The sequence below is a fragment of the Salvelinus fontinalis genome, chromosome 8 (assembly GCF_029448725.1).
Source record: "Salvelinus fontinalis isolate EN_2023a chromosome 8, ASM2944872v1, whole genome shotgun sequence".
NCBI classification, from domain to species: domain Eukaryota; kingdom Metazoa; phylum Chordata; class Actinopteri; order Salmoniformes; family Salmonidae; genus Salvelinus; species Salvelinus fontinalis.
This window is the reverse complement of record NC_074672.1, coordinates 10,745,295-10,768,606: the sequence shown is the minus strand read 5'-3', so window position 1 is coordinate 10,768,606 and position 23,312 is coordinate 10,745,295. Positions and strand designations below refer to the sequence as shown.

The 23,312-nt window shown below is 43.4% G+C and overlaps 1 protein-coding gene across 3 annotated transcripts in view; it reads right to left on the bottom strand.

Annotated features, from left to right (window-relative positions):
- The window catches only part of si:dkey-151g10.3 (serine/threonine-protein kinase WNK2), a 75,805-nt gene that overhangs the window by 42,099 nt on the left and 10,394 nt on the right, over positions 1 to 23,312 (bottom strand). For all 3 annotated transcript variants that reach the window (XM_055930999.1, XM_055930998.1, XM_055931000.1), the window contains exon 2: positions 14,242 to 15,504. In XM_055930999.1, the coding sequence (XP_055786974.1) occupies positions 14,242 to 14,994 (753 nt within the window). In that variant the 5' untranslated portion in view covers positions 14,995 to 15,504. The remainder of the gene's footprint in view (positions 1 to 14,241; positions 15,505 to 23,312) is intronic.

Here is a 23,312-nt window from a genome sequence, read left to right as displayed (position 1 = left end):
AGCACATCAAAATATAAATACAAAATGCAAGCAGAAAGAAAGAAAATAGTCCAGTACTTGTGCAGTTGATCAATGACTTCAACCCATTGGCACCCTATTCCCCATAGGCCCTGGTCAGAAGTAGTGGACTATATAGGTAACAGGGTGCCATTTGGGAGGTAGACTATGAATGTAGTTGCACCACTTAGCTGGTTGTTGTAACACAGCTATTTTGAGCTCCTAAACCAAAACACCCCCTGGCTGTAGCTGTCAGAGGAAAACAAGAGATAAATACATTACACAACGTTTGTACGTGTACTAATAATGATCTGTATTCTCAGTGTGGCAATGTGTTTGGTAATGTGTATTGTAGCATTGAGTCCCTGAGTTGCAGTGAACAATAAAACTTGTCAATAAGATTGAATGTCTGACATGGCTATTGTTGACCATTAAATCCAATAAAAAGTATTCGGTAATGTGTTAACTAAGGTGTTTGATAATGTGTTTGTGTAAAGTAAGGCGTATGGGTAATGTGCTGTTTGGCAATGTGTTGTTTTGGTAATGTGACAAGCCTGTAACTTTGTATGCGTATGGGTAATGTGCTGTTTGGCGATGTGTTGTTTTGGTAATGTGACAAGCCTGTAACTTTGTATGCGTATGTGTAATGTGCTGTTTGGCGATGTGTTGTTTTGGTAATGTGACAAGCCTGTAACTTTGTATGCAGGGCCTCCCGAGTGGCGCAGTGGTCTAACACGGAACGCAAACCGGCTGCGTGCGTGCGCCATTCTGCATACATTTATTTTGTCCCACCACACCAAACACGATCACGACACGACACAAAATATCAAAACAAACTCTGAACCAATTATATTAATTTCGGGACAGGTCGAAAAGCATTAAACATTTATGTCAATTTAGCTAGTTAGCTTGCACTTGCTAGCTAATTTTAATCTGTCCTATTTAGCTAGCTTGCTGTTGCTAGCTAATTTGTCCTGGGATATAAACATAGAGTTGTTATTTTACCTGAAATGTACAAGGTCCTCTACGCCGCCAATTAATCCACGTATAAAACGGTCAACCGAATCGTTTCTAGTAATCTCTCTTCTTTCCAGGCCTTTTCTTCTCTTGACTTTATATTGCGATTGGCAACTTTCATAAATTAGGTCAATTACCGCCACTGACCTCGTTCGTCTTTCAGTCACCCACATGGGTATAACCAATGAGGAGACGGCACGTGGGTACCTGCTTCTATAAACAAATGAGGAGATGGGAGAGGCAGGACTTGCAGCGCGATCTGCATCAGAAATAGAACTGATTTCTATTTTAGCCCTTGGCAACGCAGACGCTCGTTGGTGTGCGCGAGCAGTGTAGGTGCAATAATTGAATAACATAGTTTTCTGAATTTATTTTGCAACGCTCACGCACGCGACGCGAGCGGTGTAGTCAGCCTGTAAGGCACTGGATCGCAGTGCTAGCTGTGCCACTAGAGATTCTGGGTTTGAGTCCAGGCTCTGTCGCAACCAGCTGCGACCGGGAGACCCATGAGGCGACAGACATGTCTTGTGGTTTTGGCCGGCAGGGATGTCCTTGTCCTTGTCCCATCGTGCACTAGCGACTCCTGTGGTGGGCCGGGTGCAGTACACGCTGACACGGTCGCCAGGTGTACGATGTTTCCTCCGGCACATTGGTGCGGCTGGCTTCCGGGTTAAGTGGGCATTGTGTCAAGAAGCAGTGCGGCTAAATGTATAAAATGTGTATGTAAACAAAATATGTTCTGTTTGATAATGTGCATTGCAGTGCTAGAAGCATCACCACAGACCCGGGTTAGGTCCCGGGCTGTATCACAACCGACCGTGATCGAGAGTCCCATAGCGCGGCTCACAATTGGCCCAGCGTCGTCTGGGTTAAGGGAGGGTTTGGCCGGGGTAGGCTGTCATTGTAAATAAGTGTTTGTTCTTAACTGAATTATCTAGTTAAATAAAAGGTTCAAAAAATACATTAAGACAGCCTGTTTGATAATATGCTGTGGCACTGCCTCTCCAGTCCCAGTTCCTGGCCGGTTACTCACAGGCCACAGTCACAAGCCAAAGGCTTGTAAACAGATTAAGACGTGACCCCAACCAAACCAGGAGACTGTTTTTGCCCAGACACCTGTTAAGCAGAAGGTCATCCAATGAGGCTACGAGTCACAGTCAGTCAAACAGTGCTTGACTTGGACTGAAATAGGTTCCGGTACTCATTTTGTGTGCCGGTACGGTTTATATTTAGGTGCAGGAGCGCCACAATGCTTTTGAGCTATTATTTTATAAGAGGAACAGATGCTCAAGCAGTAGAACATTTGATGTGCAGGTACTCAGCTTCGGTGAGCTCCTGCCAAAGTCAAGCACAGCAGTCAGACAGTAAAACAAAAATCACCCACGTAATATACATTTAGCTAACATACAGCATTGCCTAGTCGGTAAAGTGGAAACAAATCGGATATGTTACCAGTGAGGGGCCACATTCACATATGGTGCCTCCCCTTCTTACAATTGTTTTATTTTATTTAACCTTTATTTAACTAGGCAAGTCAGTTAAGAACAAATTCTTATTTACAATGACGGCCTAGGAACAGTGGGTTTACTGCCTTGTTCAGGGGCAGAACGACAGATGTTTACCTTGACATCTCGGGGATTCGATCTAGCAAACTTTCGGTTACTGGCCCAATGCTCTAACCCCTAGGCTACCTGCCGCCCCAGGTATCCCTGCTTGCCTGACAGAAAATTATATTTCACATATAACTGTAACACCTCAGGTCTATGCAGGAGATTGAGGAGATTGTGACCTATTTTTTGTCTAGTTTTGGGGGGGGGGACAGGGGGGGGTTAGAGGTACAAAATCAATCAAAGAAATGCATACAAAGATAACCCCAAGCCATTCTCCCTCTCAGTCCATCCACCTCAGCCCACATCTTCCCTCTCCACCAGGAAACAATGTTTCCCACTCCCACATCACATGAAGGAATGCGCCTACCTTATTTAGGGGACAATTTCATCATCAAACATTTCCTTGGTGTTAAATACAGTCTGAACAAACTTAAAATGTATAAATTGATGGTTCAGATTACAGTACGCCAAGATAACATTTTTCCATATTCTGTTCCAGTTAAAGGGTTGTTCAGATTCAATTAGTTCTGTAGACAATACTTTTTTAATAGCTAGCTCAGAATATGAGCTTTACAAAAGTTGTTAATATATAATAGAGATCAGTCCTTTCAGGAGCCCAAATAATTTATTTATAAATCCCAAAAATTGGATGGTTAGGTTTCCCAAGGGACTCCATATGCCAGCATAGCTGACCTAAATTGTACATACAGAAAAAAGGAGTTGTCTGGTAATGTGTATCTTTCAAATCTTGGAATGTTGTCAATGAAAATATCGATACACACCATATACACCACCGTTCAAAAGTTTGGGGTCACTTAGAAATGTCCTTGTTTTTGAAAGAAAAGCACATGTTTTGTCCATTAAAATAATATACATTTGATCAGAAATACAGTGTAGACATTGTTAATTTTGTAAATGACTATTGTAGCTGGAAACGGCAGGTCCTCACAAGTCCTCAACTGGCAGCTTCATTAAATAGTAACTCAACAGTGAAGAGGCGACTCCAGGATGCTGGACTTCTAGGCAGAGTTGCAAGAAAAATACATATCTCAGACTGGCCAATAAAAAGAAAAGATTAAGACGGGCAAAAGAACACAGACACTGGACAGAGGAACTCTGCCTAGAAGGCCAGCATCCCGGAGTCGCCTCTTCACTGTTGACTTTGAGACTGGTGTATTGCGTGTACTATTAAAAAAAACACCACTGTAGCTTGGTCACCTTCCACCGCACATGCGGAAGGCCAACATAGGCGGATGCGCTGAATTGCCCAAGCAAAAGAAAATAAAATCACATACATTTCGTTATGTAGTGTGACAGTACACCTGCTCGTCGAACATCTCATTCCAAAATCATGGGCATTAATATGCTGCTATAACAGCCTCTTCCCGGAAGGCTTTACACTAGGTGTTGGAACATACCTGTGGAGACTTGCTTCCATTCAGCCACAAGAGCATTAGTGAGGTCGGGCACTGACGTTGGGTGATAAGGCCTGGCTCGCAGTCGGCGTTTCAATTCATCCCAAAGGTGTCTGATGGGGTTGAGGTCCGGGCTCTGTGCAGGCCAGTTAAGTTCTTCCACACCGATCTCGACAGACCATTTCTGTATGGACCTTGCTTTGTGCACGGAGGCATTGTCATGCTGAAACAGGAAAGGGCCTTCCCCAAACTGTTGCCACAAAGTTGGAAGCACAGAATCGTTTAGAATGTCATTGTATGCTGTAGTGTTAAGATTTTCTTTCACTGGAACTAAGAGGCCTAGCCCGAAGCATGAAAAACATCCCCAGAACATTATTCCTCCTCCACCAAACTTTACAGTTCGCTCTATGCATCGGGGTAGGTAGTGTTCTCCTGGCATTTGGCAAACCAAGATTAGTCCGTTGGACTGCCAGATGGTGAAGCGTGGTGCGGCTGCTCGGCAATGGAAACCCATTTCATGAAGCTCCAGACAAACAGTTATTGTGCTGACGTTGCTTCCAGCGGCAGTTTGGAACTCGGTAATGAGTGTTGCAACCGAGGACAGACGATTTTTACGGGCTACGCACTTCAGCACAAGGCAGGCCCGTTCTGTGAGCTTGTGTGGCCTACCACTTCACGGCTGAGCCGCTGTTGCTCCTAGATGTTTCCATTTCACAATAATGGCACTTACAGTTGATCGGGCCAGCTCTAACAAGGCAGAAATTTGAAATAGCCAAATCCACTAATTTGAAGGGGTGTCCACATACTCTATACATACACAAAAGTATCTCTAGCTTAAACTGATGAATTTTGATGATGATTTTATTATTATGTTACTTATATTGATTATTATGTTACTTATATTGGATGAGTCAATAGACTTAAGGATTAATGACAAGGAGAGGTGATTCCCGTCTGAAGAGTTCAGGGTGCCTCTGATCAATACTTAATTAACATCTAAAATCACACCCTGGGGTTTCGTTTCCAATTAACCAGCACCAGAAGATATTACGAGAGGACGTTGGATGCATATCAAGGTGATGTTGAGTCTATAGGCTAAGCAATGGTGATTCACGAAGGGTGTGAGGCCAAATATAGACATTTAGATATTGCTCTGGTGTTAGCTGTCTGTACAGAGAGAAAATTCTTTACCATAATAATCCTTATATGTGCTGTAACTTCTATGCTTGGAGACATGTATTTTGCCCTCAGAACAGCCTCAATTTGTCTTGGCATGGACTCCACAAGATGTCGAAAGCGTTCCACAGGGATGCTGGCCTATGTTGACTCCAATGCTTCCCACAGTTGTGTCAAGTTGGCTGGATGTCCCCTGGGTGGTGAACCATTCTTGATGCACACGGGAAGTTGATGAGTGTGAAAACCCCAGCAATGTGCCTGGCACCTACCTTCATACACCGTTCAAAGGCACTTAAATCTTTTGTCTTGCCCATTCACCCTCTGAATGGCACACACACAATCCATGTCTCAATTGTCTCAAGGCTTAAAAATCCGTCTCCTCCCCTTCATCTACACTGATTGAAGTGGCTTTAACAAGTGAAACCAATAATGGATCGTCGCTTTCAGCTGGATTAACCTGGGTCAGTCTATGTCATGGAAAGAGAGTGTGGCTCTTAATGTTTTGTACAGTCCGTCTATGGCTGTCCAAGGAATGCTAGTTTACAAAGAGTGTTCTGTACAGGCCAGGGAGAAGACTGTCATTTATGATGATGAAGATCTATGTTGGTGACGTTTACATTTTAACAAAAATAACCACAGATCCCAGTTATTGCAAGTAGACTCCTTCTTTGAAATAGCTGCTCTCAGTATAATCACTGCCAGAAAGAAAACAATAAGCGCAGGTGTGAGGGTGGCTACTTTGAAGAATCTCAAATATAATATATGTTGATTTGTTTAAACACCTTTTTGGTTACTACATGATTCCACATGTGTTATTTCATAGTTTTGATGTCTTCACTATTATTCTACAATGTAGAAAATAGTAAAAATAAAGACAAACCTTTGAATGAGTAGGTGTGTCCAAACTTTTGACTGGCACTGTATGTATGTATGTATGTATGTATGTATGTATGTATGTATATATATATATATATATATATATATATATATATATATATATATATATATATATATATATATATATATGTTTCCTTGCACTCACACCTGCTTCTTATAATGCACGCTCTTGGTAGCATTAGCTAGCTGTACCGGAGCCAAAACGCCGGTATTTTTAATCCTATAGCTTGTTCTCCATTTTCTTTGAGTCATGAATCAACATGTTTTCTGCACTTTTATTCCCATGACTGATAAAAAAAATCTTCTCATGAGCAATCAAATTGCTATACATAGAATCTTGAGAATCGCAATACATATTGTATTGGTACCTAAGTATCGCAATAATATCAAATTGTGAGGTCCCTGGCAATTCCCAGTCCAACCAACCATACGTCATAACAATCAATGATTCGTATAACATCATGCTTTGCTGTGAGCTCACAGTTCGATGAAAGGGGCCAAATGTCCATTGGGTCATGGTGCACCAGATATGGCCCCTGGGCCACAGTTTGACTATCACTAGCCTAGTTGAAAACGTCTGGTCAATCTGGTCAGATCGATTCTAATCTGGACAGATCGATTCTAATCTGGACTAATAAATAATTGCAGGCTGGTCTAATCAATTCCATTTGTACTATTTTAGTCATGAATCAATAGTATGGCTTGTACTTTTGCTGGTTCATTTCTTATCAAATAAATCTGAACTCTACTGGTGTGTAACATTGGACGGTTTTCCATCAGGCTTCAGACTGAGATGTAAAGTTGAAGACAAAGAGCCAGCCACTCCCTCACAACTGGCGTCTTCTTCTTGCAATACTGAAACACTATCAACCTACTCAACTACTGCACCACTAACAACAACAATTCAGCAATTCATGTTTTTTTTGTCAAATATGAACAAAATTGACTGTATGTCTCTTTAGTGTAAACTACCAATGGTATCTGAACCAGTCGACACAATGAAATGGTAGTGCTATGGGATTATCATGATTATGACCTTTGACTCCTATAGCGTAATCCAGTATAATCCAATCGAGGGGCTGAGCTGACTGAAAATGCATGATACAACATGTAACTAACTGGGTCTCCATACTGTTTCTCCCCACTGGATTATAAAGAACACTTTTATTTATTTGATCTTTATTTAATTAGGCAAGTCAGTTAAGAACAAATTCTTATTTACAATGATGGCCTACCCTGGCCAAACCATGATACCACAAGGTCTCCAGACCTTGTTTCTCCCCACTGGACTATAAGGGCCCTTTAAGATCTGCCTTTCCTAAACTTATCTGTGCTACGAGATTATCATTGTGTGGTTGTTTGACCTTTGATCTTTGGCAGTAATCCAATAATAGAGGGTCTCCTCTTCCCTTCACAGGTTCTGAGCTGAGTAAACAAACACACACACACACGAAAAAACCTGTATTAATTTGTATCTAACGAAGATTAAAGCACCCAGAACCAAATCTCGCTTCACTCAGGCTCCAAATGGTTGTTTGACCCCTCCTCTAGAAGGAAGCAACTGTGATTGAGGTGCTTTTGATATATAAGCATTAACCCTGTGAAAGTGTGTGTGTCTGTGTGCATGCGTTCATTAGTCAGTATGTGTGTGCGTGTGTGTGTGTGAGCATTAGTCCCTCTGTCTGTGTCTGGACAGGACATAAATACTAAGGAAAATCCCCAGGGGTCCAGGCTGCCTGCTGTTCTAAGAAGACACTTTAAATCACTCCGACATCCCTAACAATTGTCACATAGCAACCTTTTACTGCGGTAAGTTGGCCCTAAGCAACCTTTCACTGCTGTAAAGCGGACCTCAATGCGGTTCCATCCACTGACTGGTCGGAACCGGTCATTCCTGGACAGGTTACTTCTGCTACACTAGACTCTGTAGGCTAGACTAGCTCCATCCAGCCATCCCTCCCCTGGCTGGCTGGCTCATTCCAAACACGCACACGCACACACACACACACACACACACACACACACACACACACACACACACACACACACACACAAATACATTCCCAAAACACAGGGTGGATTTGGGCTGAGCTGGATTGGGTTAGGCCGGTCTGGGCTCAGTGGGCTGACAGGACTGGAGAGGGTTGGGGTGGGTCTGTGTGGGTTGCTGCCCCAGCCCAGACCACCCCAGACCAGTTAGTTGTGCTGTCGGTGCAGGATTTTTGTTCCCGCCTGACAGGCACCCACTGTAATTAACTCCCTGGATCACTCTGTATACTCACTCTGACAGACAACGGGAGAGACAAGTGGGGGGGGGGGGGGGGGGGGGGGGGGGGGGGCATACACACACACACAATTGCACGCACACAGACACACCGATGAACGTTCTTAGCTTATGAATGTGGTAAATTAGAGCTGAAAGCTGAAATGTTAGCCTGGGGGATATATAGAGTTGCCCTTTTAGCAGAGAATTTGTGAGGTGAAGGGAGAGGAAGGAGGAGTGAAATGAGGGAGAGGAAAGAAGAGACGCTGTGACTGAGACAGTGTTCGCACTGTGAACTTCCCTCACCCATTCTCTCTTTCAAGGTGCATTAGCAGAGCTAATCCCTGTTTCTGGAGTGATTCTCTGTGTGGGTGTGAGGACAGGTACATACTTAGAGTGTGTCTCACGTACAACATGCATAATGTGTGTGTGTGTTTGCTGCTGTGTATACATGTTATGGTGTCAACTACCTCACAATTATCTTCATCATCAACACCTGTCCTTTATGTAACAGAGTTAACAGGACTAGGGAGCAGCAGGGAGGAAATGCAGGCCATGAGATATAGTGACTGTATTATCTGTGCCAGTGGATCCATCTGTGTGTGTGTGACCAGACAAGGATGTGTGTTTGTGCGTGTGTTAGGTTAGTATTAGCCACACGGCCACTCTCTGGGAGTGATGCCATGTTAATCCTCTTTTTGGCTCATCGGTCTCTAACTCCGTCATTCTACCTCTTATTATCCCTCTATCTCCAATGCTTTCTCCTTCCATACCCTTCTCCATCCCTCCCTCCCACCCATGCTCTCCTTCCATCCTGCTCTCCCTCGCTCTCCCTCCCTCTCTCAACAGTTTTCATAAGTTGGGATAGGCCTACAGTGGGATAAAAAAAACACTGCTTTCATTACTTGAGATAAGGGAAAAAGCAGAATAGGTACAATACTAGTTCCTTCTCTGGTGGTACAATAAACACGACCAGAGGACTTGCTGCGGGGACGTATTGCGTTCCAATTCATCCCAAAGGTGTCCGATGGGGTTGAGGTCAGGGCTCTGTGCAGGCCAGTCAAGTTCTTCCACACCGATCTCAACAAACCATTTCTGTATGGACCTTGCTTTGTGCACAGGGATATTGTCATGCTGAAACAGGAAAGGGCCTTCCCCAAACGCCATTGAATGCGTTTCCACTTCTCCAGAGTCCAATTGCAGCAAGCTTCACAACACTCCAGCCAACACTTGGCATTGCGCATGATGATCTTAGGCTTGTGTGCAGATGCTCGGCAATGGAAACCCATTTCATGAAGCTCCCGACGAACAGTTCTTGTGCTGACGTTGCTTTCAGAGGCCGTTTGGAACTCGGTAGTGAGTGCTGCAACTGAGGACAGACGTTTTTTACCCGCTACGCGCTTCAGCACTCGGCAGTCCCGTTCTGTGAGCTTGTGTGGCCTACCACTTCGCGGCTGAGCCGTTGTTGCTCCTAGACGTTTCCACTTCACAATAACAGCACTTAAAGTTGACTGGGGCAGCTCAAGCAGGGCAGAAATTTGACAAACTGACTTACTTGTTGGAAAGATGGCATCCTATGATGGTGACACGTTGAAAGTTGCTGAGCTCTTCAGTACGGGCCGATCTACTTCCAATGTTTGTCTATGGCGACTGCATGGCTGTGTGCATAACTTTATACACCTGCCAAATCCACTAATTTGAAGGGGTGTCCACAGAGGTTAGGGCCGATTTCATAACAAATCGGTAATCTGCCTTTTTGGACTTCGATTATGACCGATTACATTGCAATCCACGAGAAAACAGTGTGGCAGACACGAGTGCAGCGTCAAAAGGAGCCAAGGTAAGTTGCTAGCATTAAACTTATCTTGTAAAAAAAAAAAAAAATACATCTTTACATAATCACTAGTTAACTACACATGGTTGATGATATTACTAGTTTAACTAGCTTGTCCTGCGTTGCATATAATCAATGCGGTGCCTGTGAATTTATCATCGAATCACAGCCTACTTCAACTTTGCCAAACGGGTGATGTTTTTACATAAGCGCATTTGCGGAAAAAAAAGCTAATTCGTTGCACAAATGTACCTAACCATAAACATCAATGCATTAAAAAAAAAAATCAATACACAGAAGTATATATTTTTTAAACCTACATATTTAGTTAAAATAAATGCATGTTAGCAGGCAATATTAACTAGGGAAATTGTGTCACTTCTCTTGCGTTCAGTGCAAGCAGAGTCATGGTATATGCAACAGTTTGGGCCGCCTGGCACGTTGTGAACTGCGTTTCTTCCTAAGAATGACCGCAATTAATTTGCCAGAATTTTACATAATGATGACATAACATTGAAGGTTGTGTAACGTGACAGCATTATTTAGACTTAGGGATGCCGCCCATTCGATAAAATACGGAATGGTTCCGTATTTCATTGAAAGAACAAACGTTTTGTTTTCTAAATGATAGTTTCCGGATTTGACCATATTAATGACCAAAGGCTCATATTTCTATGTGTTTATTATAATTAAGTCTATGATTTGATATTTGATAGAGCAGTCTGACTGAGCTGTGGTAGGCAGCAGCAGGCTCGTAAGCATTCATTCAAACAGCACTTTGCCATTAATACAGGTAACGAGTGGAGGACAGAGGAGCCTCTTAAAGAAGAAGTTACAGGTATGTGAGAGTCAGAAATCTTGCTTGTTTGTAGGTGACCAAATACTAATTTTCCACCATAATTTGCAAATAAATTCATTAAAAATCCTACAATGTGATTTTCTGGAGAGAAAAAAATCTCATTTTGTCTGTCATAGTTGAAGTGTACCTATGATGAAAATTACAGGCCTCATCTTTTTAAGTGGGAGAACTTGCACAATTGGTGGCTGACTAAATACTTTTTTGCCCCACTGTATATAAAAATCGTCCGATTAATCGGTATCGTCTTTTTTTGGTCCTCCAATAAATCGGTATTGGCGTTGAAAAATCATAATCAGTCAACCTCTAGTCCACATACCATGTCATGTGTAGGCTATGCCATATGTATTAGCTAATATGCATATTCAGCTGTCGTTTTTAACCCTCCATTCTAGCATACACGACACACAAAAATCTTTCTAACTACATGCTTTGATTTGTGTTTCTATGCAAATAATATAATTTAACATTTCTTTAAGCCTGCAGCTAGTTACTTGAAATGAGACAATCATGCCAAAACATGATTCAGAATTGCAGGGGCACAACATTGGTTATAGAATTTGATGGGACATAATATTATTCTAATATTTTTTTATATAAAAGGACCAGGTGTCCGCTTGGTCCTAAAGCACGTTTTGTATCACATTCCAATGATAATACTGGAGGAGACATGTCCCCCCCATCCCCAGGGAAAGTTGCGCCCCTGCAAAATTGAATTCGCTGAGACACAGCTAATGAAACACTAGCTTCCTGTGCAGGCACATTGACATGTACAGTATTAGCTGGCTAGGATAGTCAACTAACATTTGCTAGCTTTCAATAAATTGGCTAAATGGTCAACGAAGTTACCTCTTCATATGATCAAGACCATTCGTATTGCATGCTGTTCACTCAAAAACAGATATTTATCTTATTTCAGTCTTTGGGAGCTAATGTTATTTCCTCTTAACACACAGACAGCAGATCAGAGGCTGTTTACATCTTAGAAGCAGGCCATTGGCTGCCTTTATCACGAGGGAAATGTACGGAAGTTCTGATTGGTTCCAAGTTCAGCAGTTTGCAAATTTGCTTGAGCTAGACAGTGTTGAAATATACTTTTTCTGAAGGTGAATTGAAGGTGCCAACATATTTTACAGCAGAATATTTCAATGTCAATTTTAAATCAGCTCCTCGCTCGACATCGATCGATCCACTTCACTGTCTTCGGCGTCAGCCCACCACCTTATGGTAACACAACCAGCTAACACATATAATATATGTGTATATTTTGCCCACGGAGACGGGAGATCTTACTTGTGCCCAACCTTCCTACTGTGTCTCCCCTTCTCATCTATCTTCATGTTAATTTCAAAACTGTCTGAATGAAGCAAAAAAAATACGGTTTTAAAAAGCGATGCTCTAAAACAGGGGGACAGAGCTAAAAAGTAAAGGAGAACAATTGAGGTGGTTAGGCCTACAAGCAGTGCTCTAACACAGGGTTAGGGTCAATTCCATTTCAATTCAGGAAGTAAACAAAAAATGCCAATTCCAGCCAATTTGCCTAATTGCTTTTCAATGAAGAAAATGGAAATGGAATTGACCCCACCTACACACTGGCTCTAAGACAGTGTATCCCAAATGACCCCCTATCTCCTATGGTCCCTGGTCAAAAGTAGTGCCCTACATAGGGAGCCATTTGGGATACAACCTGGGATACATTTTGGCAAGCAGACACAGAGATTGGACACGGCTGCTATTTAGCATTAGCTACAAAAGATTAGCTCCAAAGCCAACACATCTCTGACCAGGGTAAACTAGCCTACTAGCCTTTTCACACAAAGACACCAAACAAGTCAGCTGCCGAATCACACAGCTTCTCTTTTGTGTCTGAGAACAGTAAGTAGTGAGACAAGAAAATAAACTTGTGTCTCCCGCCAGTTGAGCCCACGACGTTTGACGTCGTTGGTTGTTGCTTGACAGCGTCATTAAATCACAAGCTGCTCCGCCGTGTAAAGGGTTCAGCCTTGCTCAGGTGAGAGTATAATCCCACTTTTAGCTTGTCACGCCTTCACCCCTTCAGTGCCACTAAACGACAGTTAACAGAGTCTGAGTCCCCTACGGCAATGGTAATTCTCAAGGCCACAGTTCCTCTTTCGCTACATAGGCCTACTGTTACACATTCTTTCTATGTTCACCTTATCCTTCATCTCAATCTCTTGGTGAGGTTTGTTCTCATTAGGGCCACTGTTCCTCTTTCCCTACCTGTACACACACACACACCTACTGTCAGTAAGTTACCGTGACAACAGGATTTATTTTTACAGTGTAGGGCCCTGTTCAAAAGTAGAGCACTGTGTAGGGAATAGGGTGCCATTTTGGGATGTAGAGTGTACCTACTCTACTTAACCATTATTTATGTTTCCTGGGTACAGTTGCCCCCTTTTTTCTCCCATTGCTTCTGTCATTCAAACCAACCTGAGTGCAACAAAAAGTGAATATTCTTTCTCTCTTGTATTTCCTTTCCCTCTTCTCACCCCTATCTTTGTCTATGTCTCCAGTGTGCTGCAGTGAGTCTCAAGCTTCATCCCAAATTGCACTCTATTCCCCATTTCACCAGGGCACACAGAGCTCTGCTCAAAAATAGGGCCCTAGTCAAAAGGAGTGGACTATGTAGGGAAAAGGGTGCCATTGGGGATGAACCTGTCTCCAATGTGCTGTAGTGAGTCAGTCTCACAGTCTGAATAGCAAACAGACAACAGGCTGAGATTTTCCCAGGGAGGAGAGAGAAGAGAAGCTCCAGGGAAGACTTCAAATGACTGTTGCATTATGTGAGTCAAGCAACTCTGTGTCAGTGTGTAACTCGATGCAAAACTAATAACTATATATTTTTCCAATAGCCCAGAGAAAACAACACAATATTTTGTTACCATTATCATCCCCAGGATGTTTGGCAAGGTGGGGGGGGTATGTCCCCCTTGGGAAGCTGGATCATTTTGTCTTTTTAAAACACCTGTAACAGCCATTTTCTGCAATCAAGAACCTATGATATAATATATAGGATCTCTATAGTTGTATGTAATTCTATGGATAGAACTAGAGAATATGGCTTGTAAATTGTTCTCACCTGTACTGTAGTTCGCACCAGGCTACTACATACAGTACCATGACTTGCATAGAGTAATGCACAGTATTCTCACCTGTAGTTCGCACCAGGCCACCTCCACCCATGTCTCAGTGTCCAGGCCTTTGTAAACGGTCTTGAAGGCACCCCTCCCCAGCTCAATGTCAAACTTCAGAAACCTCCCCCCCGGCGAGGTGGCCACGGCCTTCATCTCTGCCTCCTCCTCCTGCTCCCTGTCTCTCTCCTTCCCCGTCTGGGGTGGGGCGGAAGAGGGGGGGTCCTTGGCCCCGGGGTCCTGGGTGGAGCTGAGGTTGGATGGGTCGTGGTCGGCCGTGTCATGTCCCAGGGCTGCAGAGGCGGCGGTAGCGACCTGGGTGCCACCGAGGGTGATGACTGAGTCCAGGTAGGGGGCGGAGTGCGAGACAACTGGGGGATCCGCTACCACATCGTCCTCCTCACAGATCTCCACACTCTTCCTGAAGAAACGCTTCTCTCTCCTCAGCCTCGGCCCGTGACCCCCTGACTTTGAAGCCGCCGCAGTCGCAGCCGGGGACGAGGGTGTGGAGAGAGACATGGGTCTAACCGCCAGGGGCTCCACTTCCTTACTGTCCCTGGTCTCTCCGGGCCCTCCACCCCTTCCGCTGCCTCCTCCTGTCTCCCCTCCCTCTGCGGTTCTCCTCTCCTGGGTCTGGGAGGAGGGGAAGTCTGAGGGGGTGCTGTGCGTCCTCTCCCTCCTGCTGCCCTCCTGGTCCGTCTCCTCCTCCCGTGCGCCAACAGGTTTCTCCGAAGAGTCCTCCGTTCCTGTGGGTTCCCCAGGGTCCGTCGCCATGGGGATGCGCCGCCTCCTCCTCCCCGTCCTCTCCTCCGACCTTTTGGTTCTCCTTCAGTCCCAGTCTCTCCTCTCTTTTTGTGGTCCTCTTATTACCCACCTTCTAGGTTCTCTGGCTGCTGTTCTTCCAGTGTTGCTGGTCACTACGAGACTGGGCCCTGCCACTAGATTAGACTCCCTCCTCCTCTCTTCTCCTCCTCTCTCCTTTCTTTAGTCTTTACAGAGGTAACAGATAAGCAGTACAGTGCTTCTTTTCTCCACCCGACCGACAATAACTTTCGATCCTTACTTTCCTTCTCTCCATCTCCTAAAGTACATAGCCTTTCCCCTGCACCTTCTGAGGGTACCTCAATAAAGCTTCACCTCGGCCAACCTATATACACACAAACACACACAGGCCAAGGAAAGTCTTTCAAGTCTCTGGGAGAGAGGGAAGCTGGTGTCCCTTTCCTCCTTTTCTGGATAAATCCCTCCTTCAAAGTGTAAAAGGTGAATCTCCTCAGGTAAATTCTGTGAAGAAAACAAACAAATAAAAACGCATTAATATTCAGCAGGCTAGTATAGTGAGATGCGAATAACTTTCCACTGTAAAAGTCATATTCGTGCATATTTAAAGCATTCATTTCCAAGAAGAACAACAGTTTGACGTTGACGTTTGAGAATGTTTTAGTTTGATGTTCTGGTCATTGGGGGGACAGCACAGTTTCAGAGGCACAGAGAGGGCAGGCCTGAGAGGATTCTGAAGAATCAAACATTGATTGGATTTTTTTTACTGGGACTCTATACTCATTTCCACAGTCATTACCGACTGTCAAAGGATGCTTGCTCGCAGTGTCTAAAATCATACCAAATCCGATGTTCTTCATTAAAAATGGGGAAATGTTCATACAATCCTCGGAGGAAATGGTTCCATCATTTTGAATGTAACCGATTCCTAATAGCACACTTTAAATACTGCCAGGCTAACACCAATTCATGGTGTTATTCCCAGGCATTTCCCCAGTGTCTATTCCACCTCAAGTGTTGATTGCCTTTTTTGCAAGGGATACTGGCTAATACTTCATGTTGGACGAAATAGTCAAAGATGGCATTATTCCCAGTGTTTGTGGGTAAATGATGAAGACCGTAAGGTGATTAATTGTACTAATTAGATGGCGTAAGCACAGGCCATGCCACAAGTTTCCCAAGTATGGTCAGACTTGAGATGATTATGGCCTACTCTGAGAAAAACAACAAATCAAAAACCTTGATGACAGCCTAACCTTCGTTAAGGGCTAGAGTAGCATTGATGATTCAACTAAGGAAATGATTGCAGTTTCCTACAGCCCAGCACCACCTATAAAGTGTTGCGCATGACTCCGTAAACTATTTCAACTAAGGAATCTTTAATTGAAGACTATCTTACCCAGCTTTGCTTTGAGTTTATCAGCTTGTCATCAATCAGAAGTTTATGAGTGTGTTGCAACTGTAGTTGTGTTCAGTGAAGACCATTAATCAATACAGTGGTGCTAGATCCTATTGTGATGATAAAAAACAAATGGACGAGGCGGTATTATGGACCATTTCTGAATGATTCATTCATGAGCAGAGGGGGATAAACTGCATCACAAATGGCACCCTATTCCCTATATACAACCCTGGTCAAATGAGCTCTGGTCAAATGCAGTGCACTATTAAAGGAATAGGGTGCTACTTCAGACGCAGGCCTAGTCAAATTGAACTGGAGTGAACGCCACAGATCGGCACAATGGGGGTAATATATGTAGAGTACACAGAGTCATCATAATCATTATCGTCAGCACAGCAACACTGCCCAGGCAGTTAGTAAGGCATGTCATTTGATGCCAGCAAATATACTTCATTCATTTATTCAATGACAGTCAGTAGGGCTGGCTAAGTGAATTTGAGTCGCCCATCAATGGTGTCCACTTCCACCAGACAGACAGTGAGTGAAACTGATCAGACGGAATCTCCACTACTAACACACAACCTTCTATAGAGGGCTAATAGATTACCACACACACACACACACACAGATGGAGGATCATAATTTGATCTCTTTTATTGCTGAGAATTTTCCTGCAAAGCAAGAAATACAGATTAACTTTGTGATTTACATAAATTCACTTAAAACCCACCCTAACACAAATTATATTAACAGGAATGCACTTTTCATGTAGCCTACTTTTGGCCAGCTAATAGCCTAACCACCAATCAAGCAACATTATGTACTAAATGTTCAAATGCTGTTGCTGCAGGATTTTATTTTGCTGTGACAATATAGGTCGAATTAAGATCAGGGTTGCACATTTTGGGGAATATTCAGAGGTGGAAACTTTCTGCGGGAATAAATGGGAATTAACAGGAATATATGGGAATTAATGGAAATACATGCAAATTAATATGAATACCATATAAATGTAGATGTTTTTGGCATTGGATATATTTACCATATCATATGAAGAAGGAAACATAAACCTTTTACCTTATCATAAGTAGACATAATTGCAAATGATTAAATCCTTCCAATAGAAATGTAAAAAAATTGTTACGAATTGAACTTTAATTAAATGAGTTCTCTTCACATGGGATGATTTCACTGAACAACAAAAGGGAATATTGAATGATCCCCAATGATCCATCGCATCTCCCAAAAATGTTTTCAACATACATCTGTAAAATGATAGTCTAGAAACTAAAGCTTTGGTTGTCTTCCTCTCAGGCTTTCATGTCTTCTCCTTGGACCTCCTCAATGTCCACCTCTTGAACATCAGACTCTGAGGCCTCATCTTCACTGTCACTTTCCAACCTTGTTGAGGATGGCTAGTTGTCAGGCTAAAAAAGCCTCAAATTTGCCCAGATGGCCACCAATTTTTAACCCCTTGTATTGGTCAGCCTGTTGCGTGCTTTGGTGTGTGTGTTCCCAAACAAGGACCAGTTGCTCTGAGGCGGCGGCTGTTGGTGGGATTTGGAGGATGATGGAGGCAACAGGGGAAAGAGCCTCAGATCCACAAAGTCCCTTCCAATAGGTGGCTGATGAGATATGTTTGCACGACTGCCATATTGCATCTCCATCCCAAAGCGCTTGCTTGGAAGAGTACTTTGCCAAACTGCCAAGAACCTTGCCCTCATCCAGGCCAACGTGGCAAGACACTGTAGTGATGAGACTATAGGCCTTGTTGATCTCTGCACCAGACAGGATGCTCTTGCCAGGATACTTGGGGTCCAACATGTATGCCGCGGCGTGTATGGGCTTCAGGCAGACGTCTTCCCGCTTTTTGATGTATTTCAGAACTGCTTTTTCCTCTGCTTGCAGCAGCAGTGAAGTTGGCAGGGCAGTACGGATTTCTTCTCTTACATCTGCAAGCAGAGTCTGAACATCAGACAGGATAGCATTCTCTCCCTCAACCCGTGCAATGGCTACTGCTATAGGTTTCAGGAGTTTCAGGCTCCTGACGGGTGTTGCTGGGCAGCTTCAATGTGGTGCTCTTATTCATCTCACTTTGCTTGGTGAGGTAGATTGCTGCTATAACTCGATGACCCTTCACATACCTAACCATTTCCTTGGCTCTCTTGTAGAGTGTATCCATTGTTTTCAGTGCCACGATGTCCTTGGGGAACAGAATCAATGCATGAGCAGCATAACCAATGGGTGTGATGTGAGGGTTGGAATCCTCCACTTTAGACCAAGCAGCCTTCATGTTCACAGCATTGTCTGCCACCAGTGCAAATACATTCTGTGGTCAAAGGTCATTGATGACTGCCTTCAGCTCATCTGCAATGTAGAGACCGGTGTGTATGTTGTCCCTTGTGTCTGTGCTCTTGTAGAATACTGGTGGAGATGATGTAGTTAATTAATCCTTGCCCACGAACATTCGACCACCCATCAGAGATGATTGCAATACAGTCTGCTTTCTCTATGATTTGCTTGACCTTCACTTGAACTCTGTATCCCGCAAATGAGTAGATAAAGCATGTCTGGTTGGAGGGGTTTATGCTGGGTGAAGAACATTCAGAAATAACTTCCAATACACATTGCCTGTGAGCATTAGAGGAGAACCAGTTGCATACCCAGCTCGAGCAAGACATTCATCAGCATTTCTCTGACTACGTTGCTCCATTGATTCAAAACACTTGACCATGAGCTGTTTCTATCGATAAGGTGTCTGATTCATCATTTTCACCTTGAATAGAAGTAGAGGGACATTTGTCAGAGGTTGCTTGTTGTGAGCGCTGAGGGAACTTTATGCACTTGGCCAGATGACTCTGCATCTTTGTTGCATTCTTCACATATGATTTGGCACAGTATTTACACAGCTTTTCCTTCTACATTAGTTGCAGTGAAATGTCTCCACACATCAGATAGTGCCCGTGTCATTTTCCTATAAAGATTAGGAAAACATTTGTAAAAAAACAAAAACAAATACAATTCCATGTACAGATAAATAGTTAAGCAGTTATCTCATTAGTGTGCTGGACCTTGAGAATCAGCTGTACATGTGATGGAAGAATGCACTGTGCATGCAGAGGGTTGCAATTCCATTGAATTGGGGCTAGTTTAACCAAAATATGCCACAAGACCTAGAATTGCCTTATGTGTATCCCACAAAAAAAGGTTCACTGTTATGAGCTAACTTTTGATTAAATTAAGAAAAATTCCCCAAATTCCAGAAATGTAAAGGTAAGTTTCCGACCCTTTGTAACCCTAATTTAAGATCCTACATCTGTAAACACACACACATACAGTACACACCCACAACCATTTGAACGCTGTAATAATTCCCTCTGGGTGTGTGGGTGTGTGGTTTCCCCTGCAGTAAAATCTCTGTCACTCTCCGCCTGTCTCTAGGTGTCAGGTATTTTCCGACCCTGTCACAGCAGCCATTAATCTGTAAACTCTTAACGGTGTCTGTCAACTTGTTTTTGTAGCTCCTCTATTACACAGTAATAGCCTAATACATTTCACAAATCTACAGTACTGTTCATAAAGAAAATTGTCAGGGCAAAATCTCAACTTTTTACATGATAAAAGGGAAATGTGCTAAGTAAGCCTAGTTATTGATCACTCGAGCTCTAAAATGTAGCTGAAATATCCTCAAAGAAAACAATAGACTTCCAGAATTTACACAGTTTGAAACTGAATTGAGCCCAACCCTGACACTAAAGAAGCGATCCACTGTTAAATGAAGTTATCAATAACTAAAGAAATGTTCAGAGAAGTGAGGAAGTGAAGAGGTTAGCCCTGTAGTAAATGAATGAGTCTGTCCAGGAGAGTGTGCAGGTGTCGGTACATGTAGGGAAGTAAGCGCTTCAGGACTCCAGTTAGCCTACAATGATATTCATGCGCAACGGGACACACAGTTACAGTATGGTGCTAAAGACTCTTGTCAACCACCATCCTTGTATAATGTTACGTAACAGCTAGTTCAGAACAGTCAGTTGTGATGACTTGTTCATTTGAATAGCCTACATATGGCATTGGAAGGCTATCTATCTTGTTCAGAAAGAAAAGTATTTCAACAAGGTATCTAAGTAGTCACAACCACCAGTCAGCTCTCTCTGTAGTTGCAATTTGCCAGGGGACGAGGTTACAAAGTAAGTAAATAAAATCGTAATTGTAACGTTGTTATACCCCAACATTTAAAATGTCAACGTTTACTCTCCACAGGGGGACTAACAGAAGCTCATTACAACCATATGTCTCCTTCATATCCTATCACAATTACTCAACATCCAGTCAAGCATGTCCTCTCTGAGAATCAGAATCTCAGACCCACAATATCAATACCTGTCACTCAAATGAGTGATACAATAGTACAAAGGTGGGAGGAGATACTAGACTAACTGCTAGGGACACCATGAAGGGAGGAGAGACCCTAGACTAACTGCTAGGGACACCATGAAGGGAGGAGAGACCCTAGACTAACTGCTAGGGACACCATGAAGGGAGGAGAGACCCTAGACTAACTGCTAGGGACACCATGAAGGGAGGAGAGACCCTAGACTAACTGCTAGGGACACCATGAAGGGAGGAGAGACCCTAGACCAGGGGTGTCAAACATACGGCCCGCGGGCCGGAACCGGCCCCCAAGGAGGTTCGATCAGGCCCGCAGGATAATTTGAAAGTGGAAAAAATGCATAAAAGACATGGAATTAATATTTTTAATTCGCTGCAATTCATGGATTATCCGCTAAGGGGCGCACTCTTTCCATCAGAGTAGAAGACAAGCCGCATCACTGAGACAGACTGAAAACAGCAGACGGTATCAATGCGCCATCTGCTGCTTGTTACGACGTTGTTAATACCTTGGTCTCTACCTCTCCGCTACACCCTCATTAGCCAAAATGTCATTATCCAAACGGAGAAAAGTAGATAAGGAGTGTAGAATTTTCAAAGAAAAATGGACCACGTCCTATTTATTTACAGAGATGCACGGAAAACCTTCGTGCTTGGTGTGTTTGCAACAAGTTTCGGTATTGAAGGAATATAATATTCGACGCCACTACGAGACTCATCACAGCGAAAAATATGACGGCTTGCAAGGACAACTGAGAAGAGATAAGATTAACGAATTGCTGGCGGGTCTGAGGAAACAGCAGTCAACTTTCATCCAGAGCCGAGAAGTCAGTGAAGCAGCGGTAAAAGCCAGCTACCTAATTGCTAGCGAAATAGCATTAGCATCGAAGCCGTATTCCGACGGTGACTTTGTTAAACGATGCATGATGAAGGCGGCTGAACTTGTATGTCCCGAGAAGCGACAAGCTTTTGCCAATATTAGCCTGACGAGGAATACTATAGCAGAGAGGATTTCGGAACTATCGGCAGATTTAGACAGTCAATTGAAACAGAGAGTCAAGTCATTTATTGCATTTTCCGTGGCAATTGACGAGAGCACTGACATCACAGACGTGGCCCAACTGGCCATATTTATTCGAGGAGTTGATGAGACATTGACTGTTACTGAAGAGTTTCTTGAGTTGGTGCCAATGATGGACACCACAACAGCCGAGGACATTTTCGGCTCTGTCGTTGCTGCATTGGACAGAGTTGGAGTGGACTGGTCCCGCGCTGTCAGCCTGGCTACAGACGGCGCGCCATCCATGGTCGGAAAGAAAGCAGGTGTCGCGACAAAGTTCAAAGACAAAGTACAAGCCCTTAATGGAGGAGATCGTTTCTGGACATTTCACTGTATTTTGCACCAGGAGGCATTGTGTTGCAAGTCGCTGAAAATGGACCACGTCATGGAGGTGGTTGTTCGCACTGTAAATTTCATCCGGTCCAGAGGTCTGAACCATCGTCAGTTTGACAAACTTCTCAGCGACAGCAACATTACCCACAGCCTGCCATACCACACTGAAGTGAGATGGTTAAGTCAAGGCGCTGTGCTGAGGCATTTCTTTGATCTACGAGAGGAAATCGGACAGTTCATGGAGAAAAAAGGAAAACCGGTGTTGGAATTACAATCTCAGGAATGGCTACGGGACCTTGCATTCTTGGTTGATATTACTGAACACTTGAACAATCTGAACAAAATGTTGCAAGGCCGCAAAAAAGTTGTCACACAGTTTTCTGACAACATACATGCATTTAAGTTGAAGCTGACTTTGTGGGAGATGCAACTGGCAAATGGCAACCCTGCTCATTTCCCCTGTCTGAGAGATGTGTGTGTGACCAGACCTGATGCGGACATGAAACGGTACAAAGACAAAATTGCAGGACTACTGCGGGAGTTTGAGAAACGTTTTCAGGTATTTGGTGAACTTGAGACAGAATTTTCAGTTTTTCGCTCACCTTTCACAGTTAAAGCTTCTGATCTGCCGGTCGAAATTCAGCTAGAGATAATTGATTTGCAGTGTGATGCAGATTTGAAGGGCAAATTTGCCTCTGTAGGTCTGGACAGATTTTATCAGTATCTACTACCAGGGTACCCCAAATTAACAGCCCTGGCTGCTAAAATTTTGTGCATGTTTGGGACAACCTACCTTTGTGAACAAATTTTCTCAGTGATGAATATCAATAAAACAAAAATGCGTTCAAGGCTCACAAACAAGCACTTAAATGACATTCTGAAAGTGACAGCTAGTCAGGACATGACACCTGGTGTTGATGCACTTGTACAGGCCAAAAGATGCCAAGTTTCAGGAACAAATACAAGTCCAGACTAGACTAACACCTTTAAAATGCTGCCTTAGATACTGTTTGCATTGAAAGAATACAGCTCTGTGAAGATGAATCCTTACTATGGTGATTTAAAAAATGTGCACTTTAATGTTAGTCAGCAGCTTCAAAACAAAAGTTGTGTGATGGAATTCTACTG